The sequence below is a fragment of the Dasypus novemcinctus genome, chromosome 26 (assembly GCF_030445035.2).
Source record: "Dasypus novemcinctus isolate mDasNov1 chromosome 26, mDasNov1.1.hap2, whole genome shotgun sequence".
NCBI classification, from domain to species: Eukaryota; Metazoa; Chordata; class Mammalia; order Cingulata; family Dasypodidae; genus Dasypus; species Dasypus novemcinctus.
Window position 1 is genome coordinate 7,807,690 of NC_080698.1, and position 26,915 is coordinate 7,834,604.

At 39.1% G+C, this 26,915-nt stretch overlaps 1 protein-coding gene and 1 non-coding gene across 2 annotated transcripts in view; one reads left to right on the forward strand and one right to left on the reverse strand.

Annotated features, from left to right (window-relative positions):
- Positions 1–516: 516 nt before the first annotated feature.
- The window catches only part of SETD2 (SET domain containing 2, histone lysine methyltransferase), a 130,215-nt gene continuing 103,816 nt past the window's right edge, over positions 517–26,915 (reverse strand). The window contains exons 16-21 of the mRNA XM_071212047.1: positions 19,888–20,022; positions 18,069–18,208; positions 15,842–15,953; positions 4,247–4,327; positions 2,097–2,198; positions 517–1,342 (exon numbers count right to left, since the gene is read on the reverse strand). Of these exons, the coding sequence (XP_071068148.1) occupies positions 1,181–1,342; positions 2,097–2,198; positions 4,247–4,327; positions 15,842–15,953; positions 18,069–18,208; positions 19,888–20,022 (732 nt within the window). The 3' untranslated portion in view covers positions 517–1,180. The remainder of the gene's footprint in view (positions 1,343–2,096; positions 2,199–4,246; positions 4,328–15,841; positions 15,954–18,068; positions 18,209–19,887; positions 20,023–26,915) is intronic.
- On the forward strand, positions 22,789–22,895 carry LOC111761065 (U6 spliceosomal RNA). The gene has a single exon (XR_002794534.1). It is a non-coding gene; the product is annotated as a U6 spliceosomal RNA (small nuclear RNA).

Below are 26,915 nucleotides of genomic sequence, written 5' to 3' on the forward strand. Positions count from 1 at the left end.
GTAGTATGTCTAATGATCATGACTTCAAAACAGGGATCTTCTCTTTTAATCCCTTTAACACAAGGATACTGGTATGAGTTGCTGAGCCTCAGGTTCATCCAAACGGTGCCAATTCCTGTATCTGAGGGTTGTTGTGAGGATTAAATAAGCATAAATCCTGGGCTTTAAGTGCTCAGAGCACAGTGCCCAGCAGGCAGAGAGCATTCTAACTGCTGTCGACACACCCAGAGTTTGGGTCAATCACAGCCTAGGCTTGCCTCTTCCCCAAGCCTGGAGAGGAACGGGGGGCTCCACTGAGCCCTGCTTCCTCCAGGATGTTGTCCACACAAGGACTGCAATAAACTCCAACCCCAGGGATTAAGTTCAGATGCCACACACCTCCGGCTCCCCCCTCCCCTTTCTCTCTATAGTGACATCACTGTGCACAAACATGCCTGCACACGAGCACACTAACCCTCCTCCCCCACCCATCCATGCTCAGGTCTTGGCTGAGTAACGTTTCAGGAAAACACATGCCAAGTTCTTTAATTGATTTTATTTTTTACATAAAAAGTTCAGTAAAAATTGGATAAAGTAAAGTGATTTTAAGCAGTAAATCAATCTTATCAACATAGCACAAGGCTGGCCCAAACCACAAGGCAGCCTGCTTTGGAATATTTACATGATAACAAATTAAACCTTGCAGGAGAACTTAAACCATCCTTACAAAGTCTTTCTGTGATCCTAGCACGTAGAAGCTAAAAGCAAAACAAAAACCAGGAAAAACCAAACAAATTATTTTCAATATATTCACATATACATTAAAATATAATACAGACCGTCAGGGTAAGGGGCTGTGGGGTGGGGATGCGCACGGGTCTGTGCGCTGACAGCACCGCCAAGGAGGAGACCCACGTTGGAGAATGGGGGTCAGGCCTGGGCTAGGGCTTAGGGGGAGGGGCCTTCCCTAAGCCCTCGCCTCCGACGGCCTCAAACCACACTTCCAACAGCTCACGACTCAGGATCGCGTCTTGTAGAAGGAGCTCATTTTTGTAGCTTTCCGCTGAAATCCGCAGGGTTTGAACTCCCCAGGGTGATGCTGGGGCCCCAACAGTGGGTAGGGTAGAGAGGGCCCTTAGAATTTCTTTTCCCCAGAGTCTGTTCTATCTGATCGCCGGCCCTTCCACCCTGGCTCCATAAGTCACTCCAATTCAGTGTCCTCTTTGGGTTTGTAAACAGCCCCAAACTTTTGCATGTACTTTTTAATGTACTCCTTAGTTTTGTGTTTCACATTCTCGTTGCACTCCAGGTCCTCAGGGTTCTTACAGTACTTGAGCTCCTTATTCATAACGCCGTGAGTCAGCTGTCCAAGGCATAGGAAGAAAGAGACAGCCACTAATCAGAATGGAACTGATTTGGGTGGGGGGATGATGGGAGAGGGGTGATAACTTGGGCTACTGCCCCAGGGCCTGTCACCAAGATTAGAACTTGAATAGGAGGGTAGATTGGGGAACGCTGGAGCTAAGACCACCAGAAAGGGGAAGCCCAGCTCTGGAATTTTCTTTTCTTTTTTTTTTTAATTTTAAAGATTTATTTTTATTTATTTAATTCCCCCCCCCCTCCCCCGTTGTCTGTTCTGTGTGTCTATTTGCTGCGTCTTGTTTCTTTGTCCGCTTCTGTTGTCGTCAGCGGCACGGGAAGTGTGGGCGGTGCCATTCCTGGGCAGGCTGCACTTTCTTTCGCACTGGGCGGCTCTCCCTACGCGTGGGGCTCCCCTACGTGGGGGACACCCCTGCATGGCACGGCACTCCTTGTGCACATCAGCACTGCGCATGGGCCAGCTCCACACGGGTCAAGGAGGCCCGGGGTTTGAACTGCGGACCTCCCACGTGGTAGAAGGACGCCCTAACCACTGGGCCAAGTCCGTTTCCCAGCTCTGGAATTTTCTTTGAGAACTGACCTCAAGTGAGATGGTGCTCTTCCCCACCCTCACCCCCACCTTCCATCCCAGTTCCTGGGACCTGGGGCAAGGAAAACACACTTTCTGTGATGAAAGGGGCCTTCTTAGAAAGTAGACAGTTTGCACAGAATACTGATAGACCAGAGGCAAGGAGTACCTTGCGAGCCAGGTGTTTGAAGTCTTCAGTTGTGGTAATTCTTCCCACTTTGCAATCAGGTTTCCGGTAAGGATTCAGGCACTGGACGATGAACTGGGACATCTACAAGCCGAGGAAAAAGAACAAGCTGCTCAGCAGTCCAGAGAGGGCAAGCATCTATACTGAGGACATAATTAGGAAAGGCAGCAAAAGGAGAGCCAGGCAATCCTTTCCTTTTTCTCCCCAGGTGACTGGTTTGGACAAAAGAATGCTAGTATGCCAGAAATATAAAAGAAATGGATTCTGATTTCAGCCCTGAGAGGGAAATAGCTCTCTTGGATGGACTGAGCAAGCCTGGGTTAGAGTAGGAGATGGAAGCACCCAGCAGCGGGACTTCACTGCTGAGTCTTAGGGCAGCCCAGGATCTTGTGTCCTCAGAATCAAGAGCTAGGTTCTCTGGCCCCTGGAAGCTGGGCAAAGCAGGCACTGTAGAGCTGCTAGGAGAGGCTCAGCAAACCCAGAAAACCCAGGTTTTGAAGGTGAAGGTTTCACTGTTTCTGTAAGTATTACACTTCATTTGATCCACACCACAGCCATGTGAAGCAGATGGAAGCACAGTATGACCACTGTCAGGAGAAGATCCCGGGTAAGACCCTTTTCAATATCAAAAATTACTCTTACAGCTTCCAAAGTCCTCCAGGGTTGGCGCTGTAGTGTCTGACCTACCAGTGGCTCTCAAGAGACCCCAGGAACAGGACCTCATCTCTGGAAGTATTTGTGATGCTAAGATCCCAGGAAACAAAGGGAATGGCAAGGCTAGTGACAGCCACCTTGTTAGCTGACCTTAAACAGTCTATCTACCCATCCCTGGAACTCAGTGAGCCTTCAGACGTTCAAAGAACAAGGCAATAAATATCACAGGGTAGGCACTAAATAAATAGTGGCTGGTTGGCTGAGCTGAAATACTGATCATTTCACAAAAGAACAGCGAGAAACTCTAGGCTCATCCTCTAATACCCCTCACATACTCTGTCTACAACCCACAGGACTATTCACAACTCCCTGGAAGAGACGACACTTACTCTTGTGTCTCTGTATGTTCTACTGACTGAAGTTTCATCCCTTCCCAATCCATGTAGCCAATTCCAACCTCTCAAGGCCCTTCCTGACACCCTCAGTGGTGGCCTCCAGTCCATGGTTGCATACTCTTCACAAAGGTGTCATCACTTATTTAAAAAAAATTTTTTTTCTATCTGGTTATGTCGTCATATATTTGGTGTGTCACTTCGTAGGGTGGGGGCTGTGCGCCTCTCCATGCTGCGCAGGTTTGGGACACCTTTTTTCCTGTTTTCTTTTTTTTTTTTTTTCCCTCCAACCAGATGGTCTCAGGAACTGAGCCCTGGTCCTCCATATAGTAAATGGGAGCTCAATTGCTTTAGCCATAGCCACTTCCCACTTATTAAAATTTAAAGGTGTATTTCTTCCAACAGACTATGAGCTCCTTCAATCAACGAGTAAAGATTGGAATTCAGAATCTGGATACCACGAGGTAGAGACAGTTCAGCATCCTGATGCTAGAAATACACACTTCCTGCTGCACAAAAGGAAGCTACTCCCCCCCAGTCCACTGAGGATCAGAGAGCCAAATCAAGTATCACAGAAAAAGAACTAGACCTTGAGCCAGAAGGCCAACCTGCCATCTCTGAACCTTAGGGTTCTTCCACTTACATAATAGAAATGGCAATCCCTATCCTGCCGACCTCAAGGGTGATTGTGAGGATGAAATGAGATAATGGATATGGAAGTGTTTACCCAGTTATAAAGGACTGCACAACTATGTCATTACAGAACTACACAATCAAATCATAAAAGCAGGGAAATGCCCAAAGGCAGGGTAGGCTGACATTACGAATAGCTTTCCTTTGCCATGGATGCCAAAGAAAGCCCACAGGGAAAGAGATAAATATGGTCTGCAAAGGAGTTCCTGTCAAGTCACAAGAGATGGCTGAGGAGTCCTCAATAGGAAAAGCAGCTCTTCAGGAAGACATGCAAGCTAAGACATTGTGTTCTTGACTATCTTGGGGTAAGGGAGATGTGCACAGTTAGGACAAGAAAGGGAATGGCTCAGGTTTAAGCCTGAGAAGCTCACTGCCCACAACCCCCAAACTTACCTCTTTTCTAAATACTTCTTTACTTTTTTTGGCCAGCTCACTGGACGTGTCTGCTTCTGCTGTCTTGGGCTTTTTCGAAGTCTAGAAATAGAAGAGAAAACACAACAGTACTGGCATGAGAAGTCAGCTAAGGGATGCTTGCTCTTTTTCTCAACGGGACACCTGACTACTGGAATTGGGATCTACTTAGGAACCCTAGCCCATGGCATGGTCTGGATAGAGTCAACCTGCCAAATGTTACCACGCTTCATGTTTCAATACTGTCAGCTGGCTTTGGCCACCTTTCTATAACCAAGCTCCAATTCTCTATCCTAAGTCAAAACTACATCACTATGTAGCTACATGTTTCCAATTGTTTCAGGGTCACCGTCTCTGCAGAGGAATGTGCTATGTAACCCTGGACCACTCACGTCCTTGGTCTGAGCTTTGGCTCTGTCCACCTGACTGTCAAGTACCTGAGGCCTGGGCTCCATGAGCTCTATGTCCTTGGGTTCTGACATTCTAGGAACCAGGACAGAGAGAAAATACTCTCCTCTGAAGATCATACAAACTGGAAGGTCCAACCACACCATGGCGCATGTCCAAATCCCTCCAGTCCCCTTGGATGCTCATCACATTTCCACCAAAGGTGGAATTGGCTAGACTATGGGAGATAATCTCAGCATGCAGGGAAGGCTCCTTGAAGGTTGGTACCTCCAGTTCTGAAATGGAAAGACTAAAGAGGTATCAAAATATTAGTGGGGAGGAAGAGAGGGTCATCCAAGCCAGTGAGCAGATACACAGATGCTAAGATACAAAAGACACTCTACCCCAAGCAGGCAAGATTCCTCTAACCAGGCACTGCTAGAAGGTGATGGGCCAGCAGCCCTTGCATTTAGAACACCTGCCATGTAGAGCATCTCTCTACACCTTTGCCCCCCACCATCTATTAGCCCCTTGCCAGAAAATGTACTTTTCTATGGAAACGAATAATCATCAGCATTTCCCTTTGAAAACATGTCACTTCAGATGGTTCTAGAAGCTGCAGTTGTAGTTATGCATTCTACTCCCCTGGCCATCTCCTGGTTCTATTTCTTCCATTTCCACAAATAGTACAAAGGTCCTAGTGACAAAGAAGCTGTTCAACTCCCTCTGCCTGGTCTGGCCCCAGAAAAGGTACCACTCCCTTGGTTCAGGGCTGCTACAATTCAGCTTTCTCCGATTTGTTGTAAAAGCTTTATATATTTTCTATTTTTCAACTTTCCTCCCTTAGCTGTGAGAGCAAGGGGGCAGAAGGCATGGTAGGAAGAACATGTAGCTCCACCCTCTGTTTTCAGGAAACAAAAAATAAAAAAACTGCAAATAACTCCATTTTCAAATGGTCTGGCTTGGGATTTTGTGGCTACTTTTTTCTTGTTGCAGACAGTGTGGGTGTGCTTCGCAACAAGACCTCAGGTAGCAATGGTTTAAGAACTGCTTGAATAAGTCAAGGAAACGTCAACACCCCAAGGCTGCTGGTCCTAGGGAAGACTCACAGTAAGGGTACTGTGTAAATAGAAATGTTTTGCTACTCTCTGAATGGGATGTGTGTTCAGAAAGCTAAATAAATCCAGTACATATTTAATTGTGTTTTAATTTAATCCCTGGACCTGGTGAAGTTTGTAGGGCTTTAAAAACACAGCCTTGGAGCATAACCCTCTGCTCTCTGTCTAGGAGTGCTCTTGTTCCTTTTGAGCACTGTGCAACTGGAACTGAGAAATGAAATGTTCAAATGAATGTTCAGACTTACATCATGGAAATCTTGAACCAAAATTAAATACTCTTGGGAGTACTTCATGGGATAGGGAATATCTATCTTCAAGGGTGCAGTAAGTGGCCTCACTGAGATTCTATGATTCCAAGAACCCACCAAGAAAAGGGGATGGTGTTATGTTATATTTAAAAAAGCAAATTGTTCGCAGTTCCTTAATAATACTCAGTTTGCCTTGTTTCTCTGTTTTGGCTCAGATGGGTGTCAGTCAATGGAGGGTTGTGGTGGGTACCTATGCAGCACAGATGTGGTGCACAATGAGATCAGCAGGCAGAAGGCCCTGCAGAAAGCTAGCGCTTACTGTCTTTTACAAGCTGATCCTGTTATCAGCTTTCATCTGTGGCACATTTGGATTCCCAGGGAATCTGGTCCAAACATGACAAGGGAAGCCTAAGTACCTTCACATTCACCAAGGTTAGGTTTGACCCCCATGGCTTAGTAGGGAATGGGCTTAAGTTTGCTGGGTGATTCCAGAAACCACACACTGACTGTGCAGCTAATGCTCCTCTCTCCCTGAATTTAACTAACACCCTTTAGAGTATGAAATCTAAAACATTATTCAATGAGGAACTGTTCTTTTGGGGCAATACAACTCCAGAACCAGGAGAAGAAGCTGAGTCATTAGAAACACTACACACGAGTTAACCTAAATTCTGCAGCACACAAACAGGTATACATCCATGATTGCATATATATCAATTAAATGGTTGAGTAGATGGTTAAGTTGCCCAATAAGCGGAGCCTGGTCATCTGCTGGGAACCAGAGAAAAATCTCCAGGGCCAGATGCATAGGGTAGGATGCCTTCTGCTGGTGCCTACTGATTTCTTTAGGACCTTAGTTCCAGGATTTTTATGAATTCGTTTCCTTCTGAGTGGAGCAGATGGAGCTAGCATATAAACAAAAATCAAGCTTTTGAAACATACCTTATTGGTAGAAAATGCCCTGGAGATAGTTTTGTTCCTGCTTTCCACACCCACTCCCATTCTGTCATTTTTCCCCCAGGAAATAAGTTGCAACTGTGCTTTGTCTAGAACTACACAAGCAACTATACAAGCTTTTGCGCTCCCTGTTACCAAAGGTGGGAGCAACTCAAAAACAGAATATACTGAGTTATTATTATTTTTGAAGATACTTCTTTCTTAACCTTTTAATTATGATGATGCAGTTTGTACCGTACCTCCAAGGGGATTAGAATTTAAATGAAGGCCCTAAAGATGATATTTTTTAAAAAAGGGGAGGAGGGAGAAGAATAAAAACATGTCCTACTGCCATCCTCCTGTCTACTGACTTACCTAGGTGAATGCAATTCTAAAATGGTTAGGAAGGTAAGATGCATAAGTCTCTAGCCATAAGACATACTCAGATTAGGTCCTGCTGGTAGTCTGGAAAAGGGTCCAAGGATTGAACCGCAAACCTTTGAGTTGTGTGCTTCAGGGCAACGTTGTTGGAAGATCAAAGCTCAATTGTTCCTTCATCTACTGTATCCAGAACAAACGGTTAACAGTGAACAGATGACTTTGATTTGGATTTTCTCATCAGAAATACAAAAAAAGGTAAAGCTGACAAATCAGAGATAAAAGCCTAAGATGCTAAGAGTGAACATGGAGATACTATTTTTGCACAAAGCACATAACACTTCTCAAGTATCAAGACCCTTCTACAGAAGCCTCATACACTGCTGGTGGAAAAGTACAATGATGTAGCTTCTTTGGAAAATAGTTTAACAGTTTCTTCAAAAGTTAAACGTAAACTTATAATATGATCCAACAATTCTATTCTTGGATATCTACCCAAGAGAAATGAAAACATGTCTGAAGACGGCATAGTAATGTTCATATAGCATTAATCCTAACAGCCAAAACATGGAAAACACCCTCATGTCCATCAATTGGTGAATACATAAACAAAATATTATATATCTATACAGTAGAATATTAGCCATAAAAAGGAATGAATATGCTATTATATTAATAAGCATTGAAAACATTATGCTAAGTGAAAAATTCTGGTCACAAAAGACTATTCTATGAATCCATTTATATGAAATATCTACAAAAGGTAAATCTCTAGAGAAAGAAAGTAGATTAATGATTGTCTGGCACTGGCATCTTACTGGAGGGGGATGAAATGTTCTAAAATCAGATTATGGTGATGACTGCACAACTTGGTAAATTTAATAAAAGTCACTGAATTGTTATTTTAAAATGTGAATTTTATGGCATGTAAATTATACCTCAATAAGGTTGTTTAAAAAAAAAAAGGCATTCCACAGACTTGTGCTTCTTCTATTCATAACGGGGTAGCTATTACTGGATTAGCCCTCTTAGTATAAAAGCTAGAAAACTGGACAAAATATATGAGCAGCAGTTTTTACAGCAAACAGGCAGCACTTAACTGTGGTCCCTGAGACAAGGGGAAAAAATGAGGTAAGCCCTATGATAACCCTGGCTTTCTGCTTGGAGGCATTTAATAGGTGACAGTGCAGAGAGGAAAACCCAAGCAGAGCATGGTGGTTTCATTGAGCTGAGGAAACAGAGTTCAGGGATTTGGAGATGGTTGGAATTTGTGAGATGGTTGGAATTTGTGAGATAAGAGTAACAGGGAAAAGGAAGCTACACAGCAAAAGAACCCTAGAAATCTCCAAAGGGGTTCCCTTGAGTCTCTGGCTTAATTCCAAGACTCTACTAGGTCAGGCAAAAACTTTTAAATAGGGAAAGAAAAACTACCAGGGAACTATAAGCTAACAATTCTAAGAACTCACGAAAGGCTGGGATACATTTGAACTTTGAATAGCCAGGTTACAGAGACCTTGGTGGGGGATGTAATTGAGAACTCAGGAAAGCCATCCCTCAGGAGTTTCCCTGTAGGAAAGGATTATCCTAAACCCAACCTAACAAAGATTAAAAACAAATCTCTACGCTAGGGATTCTTGCCAGTCTATTAGAGAATGTAGTGGAAACTCCCAGGATGGGAATTCAAATGAGTATGCGGACAGTGCCTAGTGAGGGAGGACAGGTTAATATGCCAGGCCCTTAACAATGATGGTTATATTTATGAACCTTTTTCTTGTGAAACTGAAACTTAACCTAATATTATACATTGCCTAAGAGGTACCTCCTGGGGAAGTGGATGTGGCTCAACTGATAGAGCGTCCGCCTACCAAAGGGAGGTCCAGGGTTCAAACCCAGGGCCTCCTGGCCCATGTGGTGAGCTGGCCCATGTGTAGTGCTGCCGCACACAAGGAGTGCCGTGCCACGCAAGGGTGTCCCCCGCATAGCGGAGCCAGCCCCATGTGCAAGGAGTGTGCCCTGCACTGAGCTGCCTGGCGCAAAAAAAAGCACAGCCCACCCAGGAGGGGTGCCGCACACATGAAGAGTTGATGCAGCAAGATGACATAACCAACACAGACAGAGATTCCTGGTGCTGCCGAGAATGCAAGCGGACACAGAAAGTAGATAACCAGGGGGATGGGGTGGGGGTGGGAAGAGAGGAATAAATAAAATAAATATTAAAAAAAAAAAAAAAAGTTACCTCCAGCAAGCCTCCTTGTTGCTCAAATATATGGCCTCTCTCTAAGCCAAACTCAGCATATAACCTTACTACCTTCCCCCCTTGAATGTGGGACATGACTCCCGGGGATGAGCCTCCCTAGTATTGAGTGATTATTACCAAGTGCATTGCAATGCATCTAGAAAAAGACCTTGACCAAAAGGGGGAAATATTAAATACAAATGAATTTCTATGGCTAAGAGATTTCAAAGTGGGTTGAGAGGTCATTCCACGGGTTACACTTATGCACGTGGCAAGAGGATTTCATTGACTGCCACAGTAAACAGTGCCTCAAGTAAGGGTGGTACTCCCAAGGACTCTAGAGTCATCCAGACACTATAGGCATAGCAGACAATCCAGGAATTCAGCACCCTGTCGGTGGGCTTTACTTTGGAATATATGTTTCCCGATGTAACAGAGTTAGACTATTTTATAATTTCCCTACACATGGCTCTTCTGCCCCTTTTATTTGAACCTATAATTAACACTATATGCATCAAATACATGTACTAGAGACTTAAATCTTCAGTCTGTTCATGTGTCGGTTGAGCTCTGAATCTCAGCAGTGTTGCAACACCTACTCTCCAGTTCACTGGATTTGCCTAGGGCAACTAACAAAGTGATGATGATGGACAATCCCCATCCCAAAAAACAGAAGAGTATCTACAATTGCAAGCAAGACAGTTTTATCAATCTGCCCCATGACATCTAAGCCCCTTCTCAATCAGAAATAGAGTGATCATCACCATTCCAAATATCCTCAAGATTGAAGAATCAACAAACATAACGGGGGATGCAACTATAAACTAAAGTCAACTTATTATTATCCTAGCAATGGAAGATCTTGTAACACTGCTATAAAGGCACTGGTCACCAGAGGCTCTGAGGGGAGGGAGAGGGAAGAATAGGTGCAACATGGGGCATTTTTGGGACACTGGAATTGTTCTGAATGACACTGCAATGACAGATACATGCCATTATACATTTTTTCAAAACCTATAAAAACGTGCAGTACAAAGTAAAACATAATGTAAACTACAGAACATGCTTAGTAGCATGTGTTCATCAATTGTATGTGTTCATCAATTATAACAAATGTACAACACTAATGAAAGATGTTGTTAGTGGGGAGAAGTGTGAGAGAGAGAGGTGGTTAGGGTATATGGGAATCCCCCTATATTTTCAATATATCATTTATGGAATCTAAAGTTACTTAAAAAAAAAGTCTTTAAAGAATCAAATTAATCTACAAGTAACTTAATGAGCTGCCAGAACAAAGCTAAAAATTCTGTAATGGAAAATAAAAAATTCAGAAACTCAACAATATAATAGTCACAATGGCCACTGTTCAACTGAAAACTATTAGACACATGAAACAGGAAAATGTAACTCAATAACCATGAGAAAAATCAGCCAGTAGAAACAGAAGCAATGATAGTAAGTTTGGGATTAGCAGGCAAGTATAAATACTCCAGGATATGAAGGAAAAAATGAACATAGTGAAGAAACTGAAGTTATGAACAAAATAACCAAACTGATATTTTATAGCTGAAAAATAAATATCTTCATCAGGAGATTTAATCTCAAGAAACCACTTTCTTGGCTCATTCATAAGAAGCAACTCTTCATCTGCTGAAATTTTACGAGATTGCAGCAATTTAGTCACATCTTACAAAATTTGTTCCTTAAATGGGCTACATTAGCAGGCATGAAAACAACATTCATTTCATTGTACCTCTCTATCAGAGCTCTCAGGTGACCAGGTATACTGTCAAAGCGCAGGCAAAAAACAGTAACCAGCAATCAGACCACATCCCCCTGGAGGATATGGTCCTTATCGCCCACCTGGGCACCAGCAAGTTGCATTGGGAACATGGACTGCAGTCCCCACAGCTGCCAGCATGGTAGCTGCTATAGGGAAGGTAAAATTCACAATATTTACTGAAATTTCCCAGCTTCTTCATCTTCTCTGGATGCTGCAGGTGTATCACCAGACTTCAAAGTTCCAAAATAGTTGATTCAGACGGTTCATATCAGTTCAATAGTTGTTTTGGTGAAGAAGATAGATTCCTGGATCTCTGTCATTTTCCCACAATCATCCCCCCTCTCCCTTTCTTTCATTCTTGGTAAGCACAGAACCAAAAGAAAAAAAATTACACAATCCTTGTAGGATATTTACTTGTGAATAGCTTCATATATTTTTTATTCTTCTCTGTGAAGAGATTTTGAAGAATCTCTGAAGAACAAGTCTAATACATGGCCCAAAGTGCCCTGCACTAAGTTATGGAAGCATTCCTAAAATTCCCCCCATCACTGTCAACAAAGAAAGCCCGCCATATATATGTAGAGCCTTCTTCTGAGGGGCTTGTCAGTCTTTTCCCAGCTCCCACAGGTCCACAATTGGGGGTTCAAGAATTGAGTGACTCCCTCTTTCAGTTTCTATGTTACTGACCAAACAATATAAAAATCGTGCTCCCCATTCACACTGAAAGATCATCAAAATCACATTTTACCAACCATTATTATTCAAGAGAAATTTCATGAAAGACTTTCAAATCAGAATAATCTGCTTTCCCCCTAGTATCATTCTAAGGCAGAGAAAGATACTGAACTTTACTAAAAAACATCACAGGTTTCCCACCATACACAGAGTAGTTTGTATTCTTTTACAATGTTAAAAAAAAACACACACACACACAAAAAAAAACAAGGATCCAACCCTACTATGCCTTTCGACTTTCATGCTTGGTCACAACTTCTATGGTACCTATGTTTGTCCCACAAATAAACAGATCCATTGCCCAAACATATCCTAAATTTACCCCTTCCTTTCCTTGACCCTAGATTTTCAAACTATGTTTTCTGTACGCGGGAGTTAAGTTACCCTCAGCTCTTCTGAGGTTCACACATTACTCCAGTTATCAGGCCAGCCTTTTTCTACAGCACAGGAAAGTGTTTATGAGTAAGAATAAGGGAGCAAAATTTAGACAAAAGCAAACGACTATAACAAGAAAATCTCTGCTTTTCTTTAGTCTTAATAATACGGCTAGAATGTTTAGAGCTAGGTTTGATTTCCATAAAATCAAAACATTAGGTGTAAAACCTCCCCAAATAGATTTTTGTCATCTGCTCATAAAGATAATAACACAACTACATCATTAACAGATCAAACTTTACTATGCTCAACACTTTTACTTGAGGAACTAAAGTTATAAGCACTGTCATAGTATGATTACCATTCTACTTGAAAGATACCTCTACACCTTTACGTATTTTAACACAACAGGAAATAAATTTGGCAACTCAATTACTTTGTATACTCATTATTAGTATTTGAATTCCAGTAGATTTGTGTACATATACTATGTAAAGAATAATAATGGAAAAGCTTCTCTCTAATCCTCTCTGAAAACAAAATGAAAGCTCATATCTTTGGATCACCAGTAGAAGCCTTACTCTATAAGGTCCCTGAGGCAGATAAGAGCTGGTATTAGAAAGAATGTTTTCTCATCTCATCTTTATACATGTACCCCTCCTCGCAAACATACAAAGACATACCAATGTATCAGTTATTTTTTAATTAGGCAGTGATTTGAATTTATTTTAGTGTTGTTTTTTTCCCTAGGATACACTATATTTGTAGACCTCTGAATGGAGTCCTTATTGTTGCTTAAAATTCCTGAAATATAAATATATATATATATATATATATATGACATAACTGAAACGAATATATATATATATATGATATAACTGAAACGAATATTAGGAGGCTGGTCTTAAACAATAAAGAAAGTGATTTAGTTCAAGAAAATTCTAGTTCTTCAGGTATATAATACAGCAGAAGTCCCTCAGTCATAGGGAATGCAGAATGTGATGTCATTTCAGTTTCATTTTATTGATCTCTTTAATCTTTGTAGCCTGCCCCTATATACCAAGTGAAGCACATAAGCATATCTTGGGGATGTAATAGATACTTACTTATTAAATGGAAAGCAATTACCTATTTTTAAAATATCTCAATCTTTTAGAAGCCCATTTCCAAATTCTAAAAAACAAAACAAAAACAAAAATATTCTGTCATTGTGTCCTTAAAAGAATAAAGTATTAACCCTGATCCTAATTTTGAACTCAATCTGAAATGTTCCGATACATACAGTAGAATAGAATTAAAGAAACCTAATTGGTATGCCTCATGCATTTTTCAATTGTCTTCACTGAGAACATCCTGCTGCTTTAAGGGCACTCCAGGTTTTCAGGAATTCAGTGTAACTATTTATTTTAACTAACTTTAGGGAGGGAGTTGAGAAGCTACAGCCTTGCATCTTCTTTCTGTGTGTTTGTGAACGTGTCTATATACGCAAGCAAAGAAGAATCAATGAAGGGTATCTGATCCAACCCCATTGACAGGGTACTGAGTGCATAACCTGGTCCATGTATATATTCAGGAAATGGTCTGATGGATGAAATAGTCACAGTGCTAACTGGGGCTCAATTCTGTCTGCTTCCTAGGCCCTAACCTAATCTAGATATCAATTCCTAGACATTTCCTTTAGAGCCTTCATTTTCTGCTTATATGTGTTGAAACAGTGTTTCCCAAACCTTTCATAAACCTGTGAAATAAAATAAAAATTGGGGGGAACCAATAATGAATTTTAATTTAAAAAAACAAACAAATACCAAACAACAAACCAAAACCACAAAAACACAATCACAACATAATATTGACATCATTTTAAAATGAGAATATTTTAACTCCAAAAAGTAGGTAAAAAGGCCAAATAAAGTTTAGTTCTTTTAAGATAATAAATCTAGCTTTAAGGAAAACTCACCCTTTTATCCCCTCTTTTCTCTTTTGTTATGGACAAATATTCAGGAAAAACGTGCAAGGAGATGAGCAGATAATCTTTAGTATGTGGAACAAAACAAACTAGGCTGATTGGATCTGAGACAGAAAAGGCCGTGAGAAGGTCCTAGCTCTCATTTAAAGCCCAATTCAAATATTACCTTCACTCTTAAGTTTTCTCTGAATTCCTCTTACCATGTCATCTTCTTCCTCAATGCTTATCTCTGGCACGTAGTTGAATCCAATTTGCCGTTTAACCACATTATTGTATAGCTTTCAAATTGTACAAGGCCCTTGGTAGCAATAACCATGCAACATTTTTTTGCATCCCAAGTCTGGGCACAGTGTTTAGTATTAAATAGGAGCTCAAATTTTGTCTGATAAACAACTAATCTTAACAAAAAAATGTACCACCCCAGACATCTAGCAATGAAAAGGTAAGAAAGGGTAGCAGTAACGTCAAATAGGTATGATTTGAAATGCGTATTTGGATCCAAAGTCCGAACTAATAGACTATGCACTCAAGCATTGCCTTTATGGTTGTAGGACTCCCACCTCCCCCAACACACACACTCTCCATAGCAGCAAAGGGGTAGAGCGGACATAGCCAGATAAACATATTCACTCTAAGTGGGAAGTGTGTGTCTGTGTGCAAGTGTATGTGTTTATATCTGTCTGTCTATCTATCTAGTAAGCTTACAGGATTTTTACTTCTCTTACAGGCAATTGCAAACAGTACCACCTATTACTTAGACTTTAAGATGTATGCAAATTGCCTGGGAATCTTCTTAAAGTTCAGATTGTAATTCAGTAGGTCTAGGGAGGGGACCTGAGATTCTGCCTTTCTAACAGGTGATGCCCAGCAAGAAAAGAAAGAATAACACCTGTGTGTGTGTGTGTGTACATGCATGTATGTGTAAATGCTTAAAAAGGGTGAAGAGCATACAGTGAAGTAGGACTTCTCAGCCTCGGCACTACTAGTCTTTTGGGCTGAACAATTCTTTGTTGTAAGGGTCTATCATGTACACTGGAGGATGGTTAGCAGGCTTCCCTGACCTCTACCCACTAGATGACAGCAGCATCCCCTCAGCTGTAATAACCAAAAATGTTTAAACATTACCAAATGTCACCTGAGGGGCAAAACCGTCCCAGCTTGAAAACCAACGCACTAAAAGGTTAACAAGCAATTATCTCCAGAAAGGGAAGTGGGATGATGAAGGGCTTTTGTATTTTGTTCTACACAATATACTTCTGTATTGTTTGGATGACCACCCCACCATCAAGAATTTACTACACATGCATTTTTTCAGAACAGGAAGGAAGAAGGAATCCTGAGATCATGTGATCATATAGAAAGAACTATAGTACAGACTCCCAAATAACCAGGAAACATGTGTAAGCCACACTCACCTTCATGGGGTTTTCATCATATGTTGGGGTTCCCAGGTCCATCTCAGCTTCATGTTCAAGGCTTGCATCATCTCCTGGGCTTTCCCAAGTAGGAGGATCCCACTGAGTCTGTCTAGAAGGAGGTAAGAACAGCCATGCTGTCATGACAAGACAACAGAGAGCCTTGGGCATAGGTGTGTCTGCTCATACACAAACAACATAAAATACAACATGCAATGAGACATAAACAAGTCAGCTCTGTAAGATAAAGACATTTTTTTTGGTTATGTTCCCAGCAGCAATCATTCTAGCCTAGAGATACATCCCCTCTTTTTTTAGTCCACCATATTTCTTCAGTGATGTGGCAACATTGGCTGGGTATCAGAAGGCAGTAAAAGCAAACATCTTGTCTGACTTTCACAAAGTTCTTAATGTCTTGGAAATAGGATTCTGCAAAACCTAAAAAGTACAAGTAGGTGCCTGCCACCTATGCCACTTCTGCAGATGAAGAGATCCAATGGTTATTGCACCTAGCATGCACTTGGGGCAAAATAAAAGAAATCACAACGCACCCCTTCACAATCCTTTGACCATGTGAGAAAACTGTCCCTTGCTTTAGGAGACTTCTTGTTTGCAGTTCTGCCTCTTTGGTTTAACGACTGACAGCATGGAAAAGATATGAAGGTTAAAAAACTTGAATCCTCTGCTATAATATATTCTCAACTGCAAAAAGAAAGGCTCAGCCATGTTAACTCATTGCATGTTTACAGCTGTTTTGAAAATAAGCAGGCAAAGATTTTTTTTTTTTAAAGCAAGCTATATATGTGGGGATAACAAGTAAAAGTAAGGAAATTCATGTTGAGGAATCCAAAGTCAGCAGCTATACTTATGAGGGGAGTTACTTAAAATGTCAGAAAGTCTCAGGGGCACTGACAACATAACTGGCAGGTCAGTTCTGCCATTACAGTCTTTTGCTTTCCCACCACAGCAATTTTTAGTCAGCAACATTAAAGGTACTCGGGATTCAGTTATGCAGATGACTATAAAAATAAGCTCACCTCTGACCTATGGAATTAAAAAAACAGTTCCAGATTTCTATTGTAATGAAAGAAACACAAGTGGCTGTGTGTTATATTAAATAATAAAGAGACATATAATTACTTTTGCTCCTAGGTGCTAAGGAATACCTAAAAGGGAGATGGGATATGTGTGTATGTGTATAATCTTTAAAATTTTTGGACAAATAGAAAGTATATTAAAAAGCTTACTTTGGTGTTGAAAAACAAAATTCTTGATAAACTACAGAGACACTGATTTTTAAAATCACTAAATTCAGCCAGTAAATATTGAGGGCTTATTTTATAAAGGTATTTTTATGTGCACAAAGAAGGCCTAAGCAGAAATATTTGACTGCATGAAAATTTACTTCTTTAAATCACAAGACATCACAATAAAAAACATTTGCAATAACCTTTGATAAATTAATATCTAACAATGCCAACTGAGTAGGTAATGCCCTAAATAAGCAATTCAAAAATATATAAATGGCCAATAATCTAGGACATTACATCTCAACAATAAAAATCGAAAATGAAAGTAAATATCTCACCTATTAGACTTACTACAACTATTCAACTCTGCAACTGTAGTGTGAAAGAAGCAAGACAATATGTAAAAGAATAGTTGGCTATGTTTCAATGAAACTTTATTTTGCAAAATAAGTGGCCTGTAGGCGTAGTTTGCTGATCTCTGCAATAAAGTACCATCAGGCATTAAAAATAAAGTAGCTCTACATTAACTGATAGGGAAAGTTCTATTAAATAGATTAGGTAAATAAAGCAGATTACAAACATGAAAGAATACTACCAATTTACATGAGATTATATAGTCATGAATATATACACATACAGAAGAAAGCACATGTATGCACAAAAAGCTATCTGTCTAAAAGATATTAAAAAAAAATTAAGTCAGTGGAATCCTGTTTCCAGTATTTATACTTTTCTCTTCATACTCTTCTATTGTATTTGTTTTCTACAAAAAGCATGAATAATTTTTGCCAGAAAAAATAATCTGTTTTCAATTTGAAAAAATATATGCCGTCACCAAAAAAATTATAAGGAAGAAAACAAGCACAGTGGAGAGTCAAGGACAAGTTTACAGATAAATTTCCCACGTATTGGAAAAGATATGCGTGTTAAAAAATGATATGCAGCTTCTTTGACCAACAATACATAGCCCCTCTTACCTTGTGATCACATGGTAGTAATAAATCTTTCCTTCTGGATCTCGGGCTGTCTTCCAATTGGGAGGTAAGACAATGGTTTTTGGTTTGGGAGGAGATGGAGGTGGCAGATCCAGGAGATTGTTTGTCACAACCATTTCAGGCTTAAAAAAAAATTAAGTGTTTTTGATTAGTGATGTCTTCTAATTTTGTCGAATAGGACAAAATATCCCACTTACAAGCTATACATAAAAATATACATCCACTTCCTCTTAAAAAAAGTTAAAGGAAAGGTTCAGTCTAGGAAATGATCACAGAGGCAGTGTATTTGAAGAGCCTTAGGGATTCTACCTATAGAAAATTGACAGTTGTCTTGGATAGTGAATTTGGAACCATTGCATTAAAAAATATTCAGCAGCTCATTATCCAGAGCAGTATTTTTCAATCTTAAAAGAAAAAACAATGCTAAATGACATATACCAACTTCAGAATACTGATTAGGTGAGTGGGCTTTAGATATATCTCCATCTTTTTAAAAAAAGATCTAAAAAGCAAATACAACAGAATGTTAATGTTCACTTATTATTTTTTTTGTACTTCACTGTATCTTTGAAACCTCAGTTATAAAAATTTAATGCTGCATTTTGAGAAACTTAAAATCCTCACAACTCTTGTAAAGATATATATCTGTAACTGTATTTTCCTATGTAAGCTAATTTAAGGAAGACTAATTTTTCAGCATTACCTTTAGTTGAGCAGTTAGAAGAGGAACCCAAGACCCCTGGCTCAGATAAACTGTCCATTTTCATGCAGACATGGGCTTTTGAGCATCCTTGCTTTATGCATTAACTCCTTTTAACCCTACTCAACAAGGTATTGTGGTTTTGTTTTGTTTTTTAAACCTGGCTTAAGTTCTACTTCCTCCATTCTCCTAGTCCTCTATATATTTTGTATAAAGTGATCTCTTTTCCCTAAGTTACTATGTCATTTAAGGATATCCTAAAATCATTTGACACTTGCTAAATTACTAATCGTCCTGGGAATGGTCTTTCCTCTTCAAATCCTCACTTTATTGGTTCCTTTCATGACACTAAACCGTGACTACTTTTAATATTCGGTCTTTTTATTCCATTTCCAGTGATTGTCCCACCTGTCAAAATCTACCATCACTTGCCCAGATTGCTATAAGAGCCCTCTCCAGAATTGTCGGGGCCCTAAATCGTTAATCTTATCATGTTACTCTCCTGTTTAGAATCTCATTAGCTTCCCATCCCAGACTACTTCCATTTCATCAAAAAACGAAACAGAACAAAACACTCCATTAAGACTTCAACATGGATTGCTCTACATGTTGTAGAATAACCAAAGCTTCTCTCCATATTATACATTTTGTATGACATGTAGCATGAAGTATATCATTCAATTCCATATCCCTATTCCATGGTGCCTCGTATAGTATCATAGTCTAGTTAGTGCCCAGTAATACTAATAAATGGCTCATCTAGAAAATTATTATTTCAAATAGTCATAGCAAAGTATAAAAACACAAGGTGAGTCAGGGTATAAATAAATAAAAAGGGTCCTAGGAACAAAGTATTTTTCAACACAGCTGTAAATTTCATAGAATTAAAAACACAAAAAGCAAAAAACCCGATAAATGGTGAGTAGAGCTCCCCTTAGGGTGTCCAGGCACTTGGCTGAAATTGGTGACTACATAAATTAAAAAAACAACAGAGTAAAAAAAATAAAAAATAATAACCCCAAACCAAAGGAAATAAAAAAGAAAACCTTCTCAAGACAAGGTAGACAGCCAATCAGTTTTAACAACCAAAATAGTTCTTACTGGCTGTAAGGGCTGAGGCTGCCCTGGTGCAACTATTGCAGTCACGGCCGCGGTTGGCTGTACCACCACTCCTTGTGGGTGAGCTGTGAAAATCTGCTGCCCCTGGATATATTGAAGACTTGGCTGAGCATAACTCTAAAACAAAGATAAAAAATGAGGAAATTCATAACTTATACTTTTCTAACTCTAATAAAGCAGTAATTGACTTCCAAGTTGGCAAAATCTTATTAGAATATATGTTCATTAATTTTTTTTTGCTTTTAGTATGTATATTTGTATACAATGCTCAAAAGAATTGTATTTCAAACATTCAAACATAAAAGCTCCTTTTTAAAAATAATTCCCTAGTCATTTATTTACTTTGCTTTTGCTTTATCATAAGAAGAGAGAAAAGTTTTTTTGTTATTGTTCATGGAAGCTGTCCAATAGTTTAGTTCCCAATGAGGCTGGAGTGAGAAAGGAAGTGCTGATCCTAGGGTATCTAAGAAACAGCTCTAACAACACTAACAGGTTGTTCTGACTAGAAAAGGTAAAAAGGTGTGATTCACAGCAGGGGACGTAAGATGGCAATCAAATTTTAAAAATACTTTTCTAACTTTTTGTGATCCTCCATGATACAACCCTCCCTAGAAGAACAGAATGCAGAACACCTAAAATTCTTACCATATACTGATTTGTACAGTGCTTTATGATTTAGAAAGCCCTTTCACACATTAATCATCTCAGTTCGTCCTGACCACTGGCAGAGAAAAGTCCATACATGGCGTTACATAAGAACCTTAGTTTCATGGCAAGGGCTTAAACCTATTCTGGAATTATGAATTATCAATAAAGAAAAACTCCTTAAAGAAAAAGAGGTACTAGGAATCTGAAAAATAATCTTGTTGTTTTATGAGGTGGTAACTGCCAAGGTGCAAGAGAGATATGTATCCTGTACCTAAGAACAGATTTTGAATGAAGGAATGATCCTGAGCTCAGATTCTAAAACGTAAAAGGACTCAGAAGCATTAATTTATCAATACTCAAAATACAAAATGCTAACAGCTACAACTGATACCAAAACAGAAAAAAAGTGCCAAAGGAATCGAATAAGCCAATGTAGCTACCTAGGAGATTTCTGGATGAGTAATTATTGAGAGGACACAGTGAAAAGGAAAAGGAGAAGAAGAAGAAAAGAATACAATATTTGATCCAGTATTCTAGGACAGCTTAATGTGTACATAATAAACCAGACAATATTAGTTAAGGCAGAATTATCAGAATAGTTTTGCAAAGCCTGAGAAAAAAATGTACATATCAGAATTACTTTCATCTCTAGGTATTTAGATACAAGATGGGAATTTTGAGAAGCAAATATTATCTCTTCACCTAATTCCTGCCCTTCAGTCTGAGATTTGACTAAACCCCAACTGCTTTAAAAAACAAAAACGAAAATAAAAACAAACAACCCACAAAACAAAACATCTATTGGGTTGTATGATTCTATAATGATTTACTAAGGAATGTGAGTTTCCAAGGACCTTGAACCTCAGAAAGCAACCTGAAGTGTGAATGTAAGAGGCAAGTTATTGTCTATATAAGAGGTTAATACATATGTCTTATAATCCTCCTGACTCAGCAAAAAGTTTCTTGTGAAGAACAGAATAAACTGATAAATTGGAATGTTCCTAAACCAAAAAACTGAGCATCAGATACTGTAATGAATCCCAAACTATTTCTTTTTCTGACCGTACTCTCCCCACATCTAAACCATCAACAAATTCTATTGGCTTTACCTTTGAAATCAATCTATCTATCCATTTATCCATCTACCTACCTACCTACCTATCTACCTACCTACCTACCTACCTACCAACTCTACTCCTCCGTTTCTATTGCAAGCCATGATGTTCTCTTGCCTGGATTATTTAATATCCTTTTGACTGGCTTCTCTACTTTTAACCCTGATTCCCACATTCTCTTGTCCCAAAGCAACCAGGGATCCTCTTGATGTGTAAGATGATGCCTCTCTGTTCAAATTGCTCCAGTGGATTTCCATGTTATTCAGACAAGTAAAAAACCTGACACGGTGCTACACCATACTGTTCTTCATTTATTTTCTCATATATAAACACAAAGTAAATTCTCTGACCTCATTTCCTACTACTGTCAGCTTTACTCATTTGGAATAGGAAGGGTTTCACAATTTTATCACACATTTTGATTGATAAAACTTACTATCCTGATTCTGTTTATAAAAAAAAAAAAAAAAAAAAAGCTTGAGGGGAACAGGTGTAGCTCAGTGTTTTGAATGTCTGCTTTCCACGTACCAAGTCCCAGGTTCAATCCCCAGTACCTCCTAAAAAAGATTGAAATAAACACATTGGAAAAAGCCGTTACCAGAATATCTCGACAGTGACCAGAAGTCAAGCATCCAAATCCACAACAGAAAAATGCTACTATTTTGGAAGCTAAAATTCCTTTAACCCTCTACATTATGTTCATGAATAATTTAATTTGTCCAACAAGATCCAATAAGGCTCACCATGCAGACATTTTAAAGGATTTGATTGGTGTGAAGCAAAAGTTGTGGTTTCTTTAGCTTGAAGGCTCTGGCTCCAAATGCTAGCTATGACACAACTTTTGAACTGAAATGGAATTATCCAGCTTGGTTATTGCCTTTGTTTACCAGAACAGGATCCAGGCAAGTTGTAACTATTTCTAACATGTAAAATATATATTTAAAGGATGATAATTTGCCACCAGGAAGAAATGTGAAACACACAAGGGAAACAGAACCTAAAGGAGAAGCCAAAAATATCTGAAAAATATCAGCACTGCTGGACTAAATAATCACCCTATATAGCAATATTCATTTGAAGGCATGGTGTTTAAAAATCAAACTGTCAAAAAGAAAAGGAAGTGCTCACTTTGGCAGCACATTTACTAAAATCGCAATGACATAGAGCAGATTAGCATGGCCCCTGCACAAGAAAGACACAAAGATTTGTGAAGCATTTCCTATTTTTGATTTTTAATAATCAGGACTGTTGGCTTCAGTTGGATGTTGGGGCAAATGGTGACTGTTCACAAATTTTTTTTAATTTAAAAAAAGAAAATGGACATTTTCCAGAGTTCTATAATATCTTTCCCTATCTAAAATGGCTGACGATCTTACGTCAATGTCATAACTAATATCATCAATAACTACTTATAAAGAAATACTTCAGGAAGTGGATATAGTTCAGTGGGAGTCAGAGCCTGCTTCCCATGTACAAGGTCCCAGGCTCAATCCCGGGTACCTCCTAAAAAACAAAAAACAAACAAATAATAAAAATAAAAAACCCCACAACTCTCACTGTGGAACGGATGTAGTTCAGAGGTTAAGTACCTGCTTCCCATGTACAAGGTCCTGGGTTCAATCCCTGGTACCTCCTAAAAGACTCCCTATGCATTAATTAGATTTTATGTCAACCCAAAAGGGGAAACTGGTTTGCAGTTCATCTGGAACAGAAAATACATATACTTGTGAGACATATCTAAATACCACGAACCTGTTAAAAATCTATTTGCTGAGGAAAACCCTGTAGAAGAATGGGTCTCTTCTTTTTTTTGAGGGGGGGGCGGGTGTCTCTTCTTAAAGTGACTTGAAATTATGCAAAAGTAATTTTCTCAAAGATAAACCCAGTCAAGAAATATCTTTAAAATGACTTCCAATAGGAATCACAAGAGAAATCTAAGAGGGTGTAATATGTTACAGAGTGAAAAACATAATTGTTCTAGAGGGAAAAATTACTATTACTGTGTATCTGAGTCACTTCATAAAGTAAAAAAGTATCACCTAAGCACTAAAATTTTAAGATGTGATTTAGTATAATTTTTTCCAAGAATAGGTCATTCTTTGATGTTACAAGATCACAATAAATCATATAACCTCATTGAAAATTCAGCATTTGTTTCATATGCAGTTGTGGTAAAAACAAAGAAACAAGAGCCATCTCTGGATAATACCTTTGCCCCAAGCGACAAAAGAATCACAAACATATACATTTATATGTATACACATATATGAATTTTCATGTGTTACATATTACTTTATTGTCAAAGGTATCTTATCTTGCAAGTTTCAAATAGCACATGTTGGTATGATTGATAGTGGGCTTGATTGACATAAGACTTGAAGGCCTCCTCCTGAAGGTGACCATCTTTGAGCCATACACCAGATGGTTGATCTTGATTAGTTTTATTTCATAGCCTATTAATGTCAATACTCCTTCAATATTATTAAGGTATCTGAAAAATAACTATAATTGCACCTTCAAGGTTTATGGTACTTTAAATCTATCATCAAATCCTCTATCTCATACAAACCTCAACCACCCTGAGGTATTCTGCTCATTTTTTAGAGGAAAACATTAAGACTTTTTTTTTTAATGTAGTTAAGTGCTTTAAAAAAAAAAAAAAGATTTATTTATTTATTTATTTCTCTCCCCTTCCTTCCTCCCAACCCCGGCTGTCTGTTCTCTGTGTCTATTTGCTGCGTCTATCTTCTTTGTCTGCTTCTGTTGTTGTCAGCGGCATGGGAATCTGTTTCTCTTTGTTGTGTCATCTTGTTGTGTCACTTCTCCGTGTGTGCAGCACCATTCCTGGGCAGGCTGCACTTTCTTTCATGCTGGGCGGCTCTCCTCATGGGGCGCACTCTTTGCACATGGGGCTCCCTATGCGGGGGACACCCCTGCGTGGCAGGGCACTCCTTGCATGCATCAGCACTGCACATGGGCCAGCTCCACACGGGTCAAGGAGGTCCAGGGTTTGAACCGCAGACCTCCCATCTGGCAGGCAGATGCCCTAACCACTGGGCCAAGTCCACCGCCGACACTAAGACTTAAGACCAAGACTAACACCAAAGACACATTAGGACACATTCATTCACACTGTGCTCTATGCTTCTCATTACCCAAAGTCCAAACATCATCCTTGATCAATTAATCTCATAGAGAGGGGAAGGGAAGGATAGTCTGAACCCACCCTAAGTGAACATATCTACTAATCTAGCACACATAAAATGGAATAAAAAAATCAATAAAAGACTTCTCTGTAGGTACAAACTGGAAAATTGGAAACAAATAAAATTGTGATGCTAGAGTCTTAAAGCTCTAAACCCCAGAGAAATATTTTGCTCAATGGGATGGAAAAAATGGATTCTGTTTTACAAGAACAATATATCATCACTGAACTCTCTACTGAAGAGTCGTAAATGAACATCTTTCACTGCTGTTACTTCTGAGGCGTTAACATCTAGATTAAGATCATACTCCAGGAATCAGGAATAGGAATAGGACAGAGATTAACCACTTCTCTTATGTTTGTACATTCTCAGGAAAAAACTCAAAACTAAGGTCTTGATTCAAAAAGAGTAGAAAAATAGAGCAAGGCACAGTAGGTGGTTAGGACCTAAGCAATTTTTTTTCTGCAGGAGGCAAAATTAAACACACATCCTCTTTCCCCAAAAATCATACACTAAACAAATCCATACCTGATGATCAACAGTGCCCATTTTCCTATTAGCCTTATTTAGCACTGTAACATTCATTTTAAGCCAAATATCAAAGGGAAAAAAATGTAAGTATATGAATGTTCAATGCAATGCTTTTTATAATTATGAAAAAAAGAACATTCAATTTAAATGACTATGCCAGGAGAACAGTGACCCAAGTGGGATATTATACAGCTATCAACACACACTAACACATACACACATAATGGAAAACCTGTTAAAAGCTATATTAAGTGGTTAAAAACATGATATAAATATTTTAAGTCTTCAAGATAACAAGTACATTATACACACACACACGTAGCTAAAGAGAGTATAAAAAAAATGAAAGTAGCTAATACAATTAGAGTTTTGGGAATTAAAGCAGAACATTTTGTTTTGACCATTTAAAAAATTTTCTGATACAGCTTCACCACACAAATACTAACAGAAGTAAAAATTACTGTTTATCAATAAGTAAAGTGCATAGGAAACAACTCTGGAAGTCTTTGCCATCAAAAATACTCACCTTTAAGGGTAAATGAACAGTGAAGGAAAAGATATAAGAATGTATAAGTGGATGTTGCTTTGTACATTTCATTTTTTAAAAAAGTTTAAACTGTATACTTCGTTTTAGCAAAAAAAAAAAAAAAAGAGGGAACTCGCTTAAAAAAAAAAACACTTTGAAAAATGAAATCATTATACTCTTAGCTTTTAAACATAACATTATTTCCTACCAATGTAATATCCTCAGGTTTGCCTCAGTCACTCTGGCAAATTTCATGATGATAACCATCCAGGTCATAAAAAAATTAATACATGAGTTGGGTAGAGGAAGAAAACAGAAAGATTCCTCCTAACTGTATTACCATGACAAAGGGTTCTCTCTTGGCAAGAATATAAAAGAATAAACAGTAAATGACCGCCTATAGGCAAAAAAGGAGAGTAACCCAAAAGACATTCACATTAATACTGTATTATTCTCATTGTATAATGTGGTAGCCAATCCTCCAAGATGGGTCCCTCATGATCACTAGTTCCTAGTATTCACAGCCTTGGTGTTAGTCTCTCCTCTCTCACTAAGCCACGGGTTATCTGTTACCTTGAAGATTAGGCTACAAAAGACACTGTAGCTTCTGTCTTGAGGTCCTTCCCCCTCTGTCTCTCTCTGATCACTTCCTCTGGAGAAAGTTAGCTGGCATGTTTTGAGCAGCCCAACTGAGAGGCCCACATAGCAAGGAACTGACACCTGCTAAGAACCATGTGAATGAGATGGGAAGTCAATTCTCCCCCAGTCTAGCTTTCAAATGACTACAAGCCCAGGCTAATAGCTAGACCAACTTCATCAAAGACCCTGAGCCATAAACACTCATCTAAGCTGCTTCTGAATTCCTGACCCATGAAATCTGTGGTTAATAGTTATTTACTGTTTTAAGCTGCTAAGTTTGGGGTAATGTGTTACACAGCAGTAAATAATATACATATAAAACTGATCAATGTGTAAAAGCTGCAT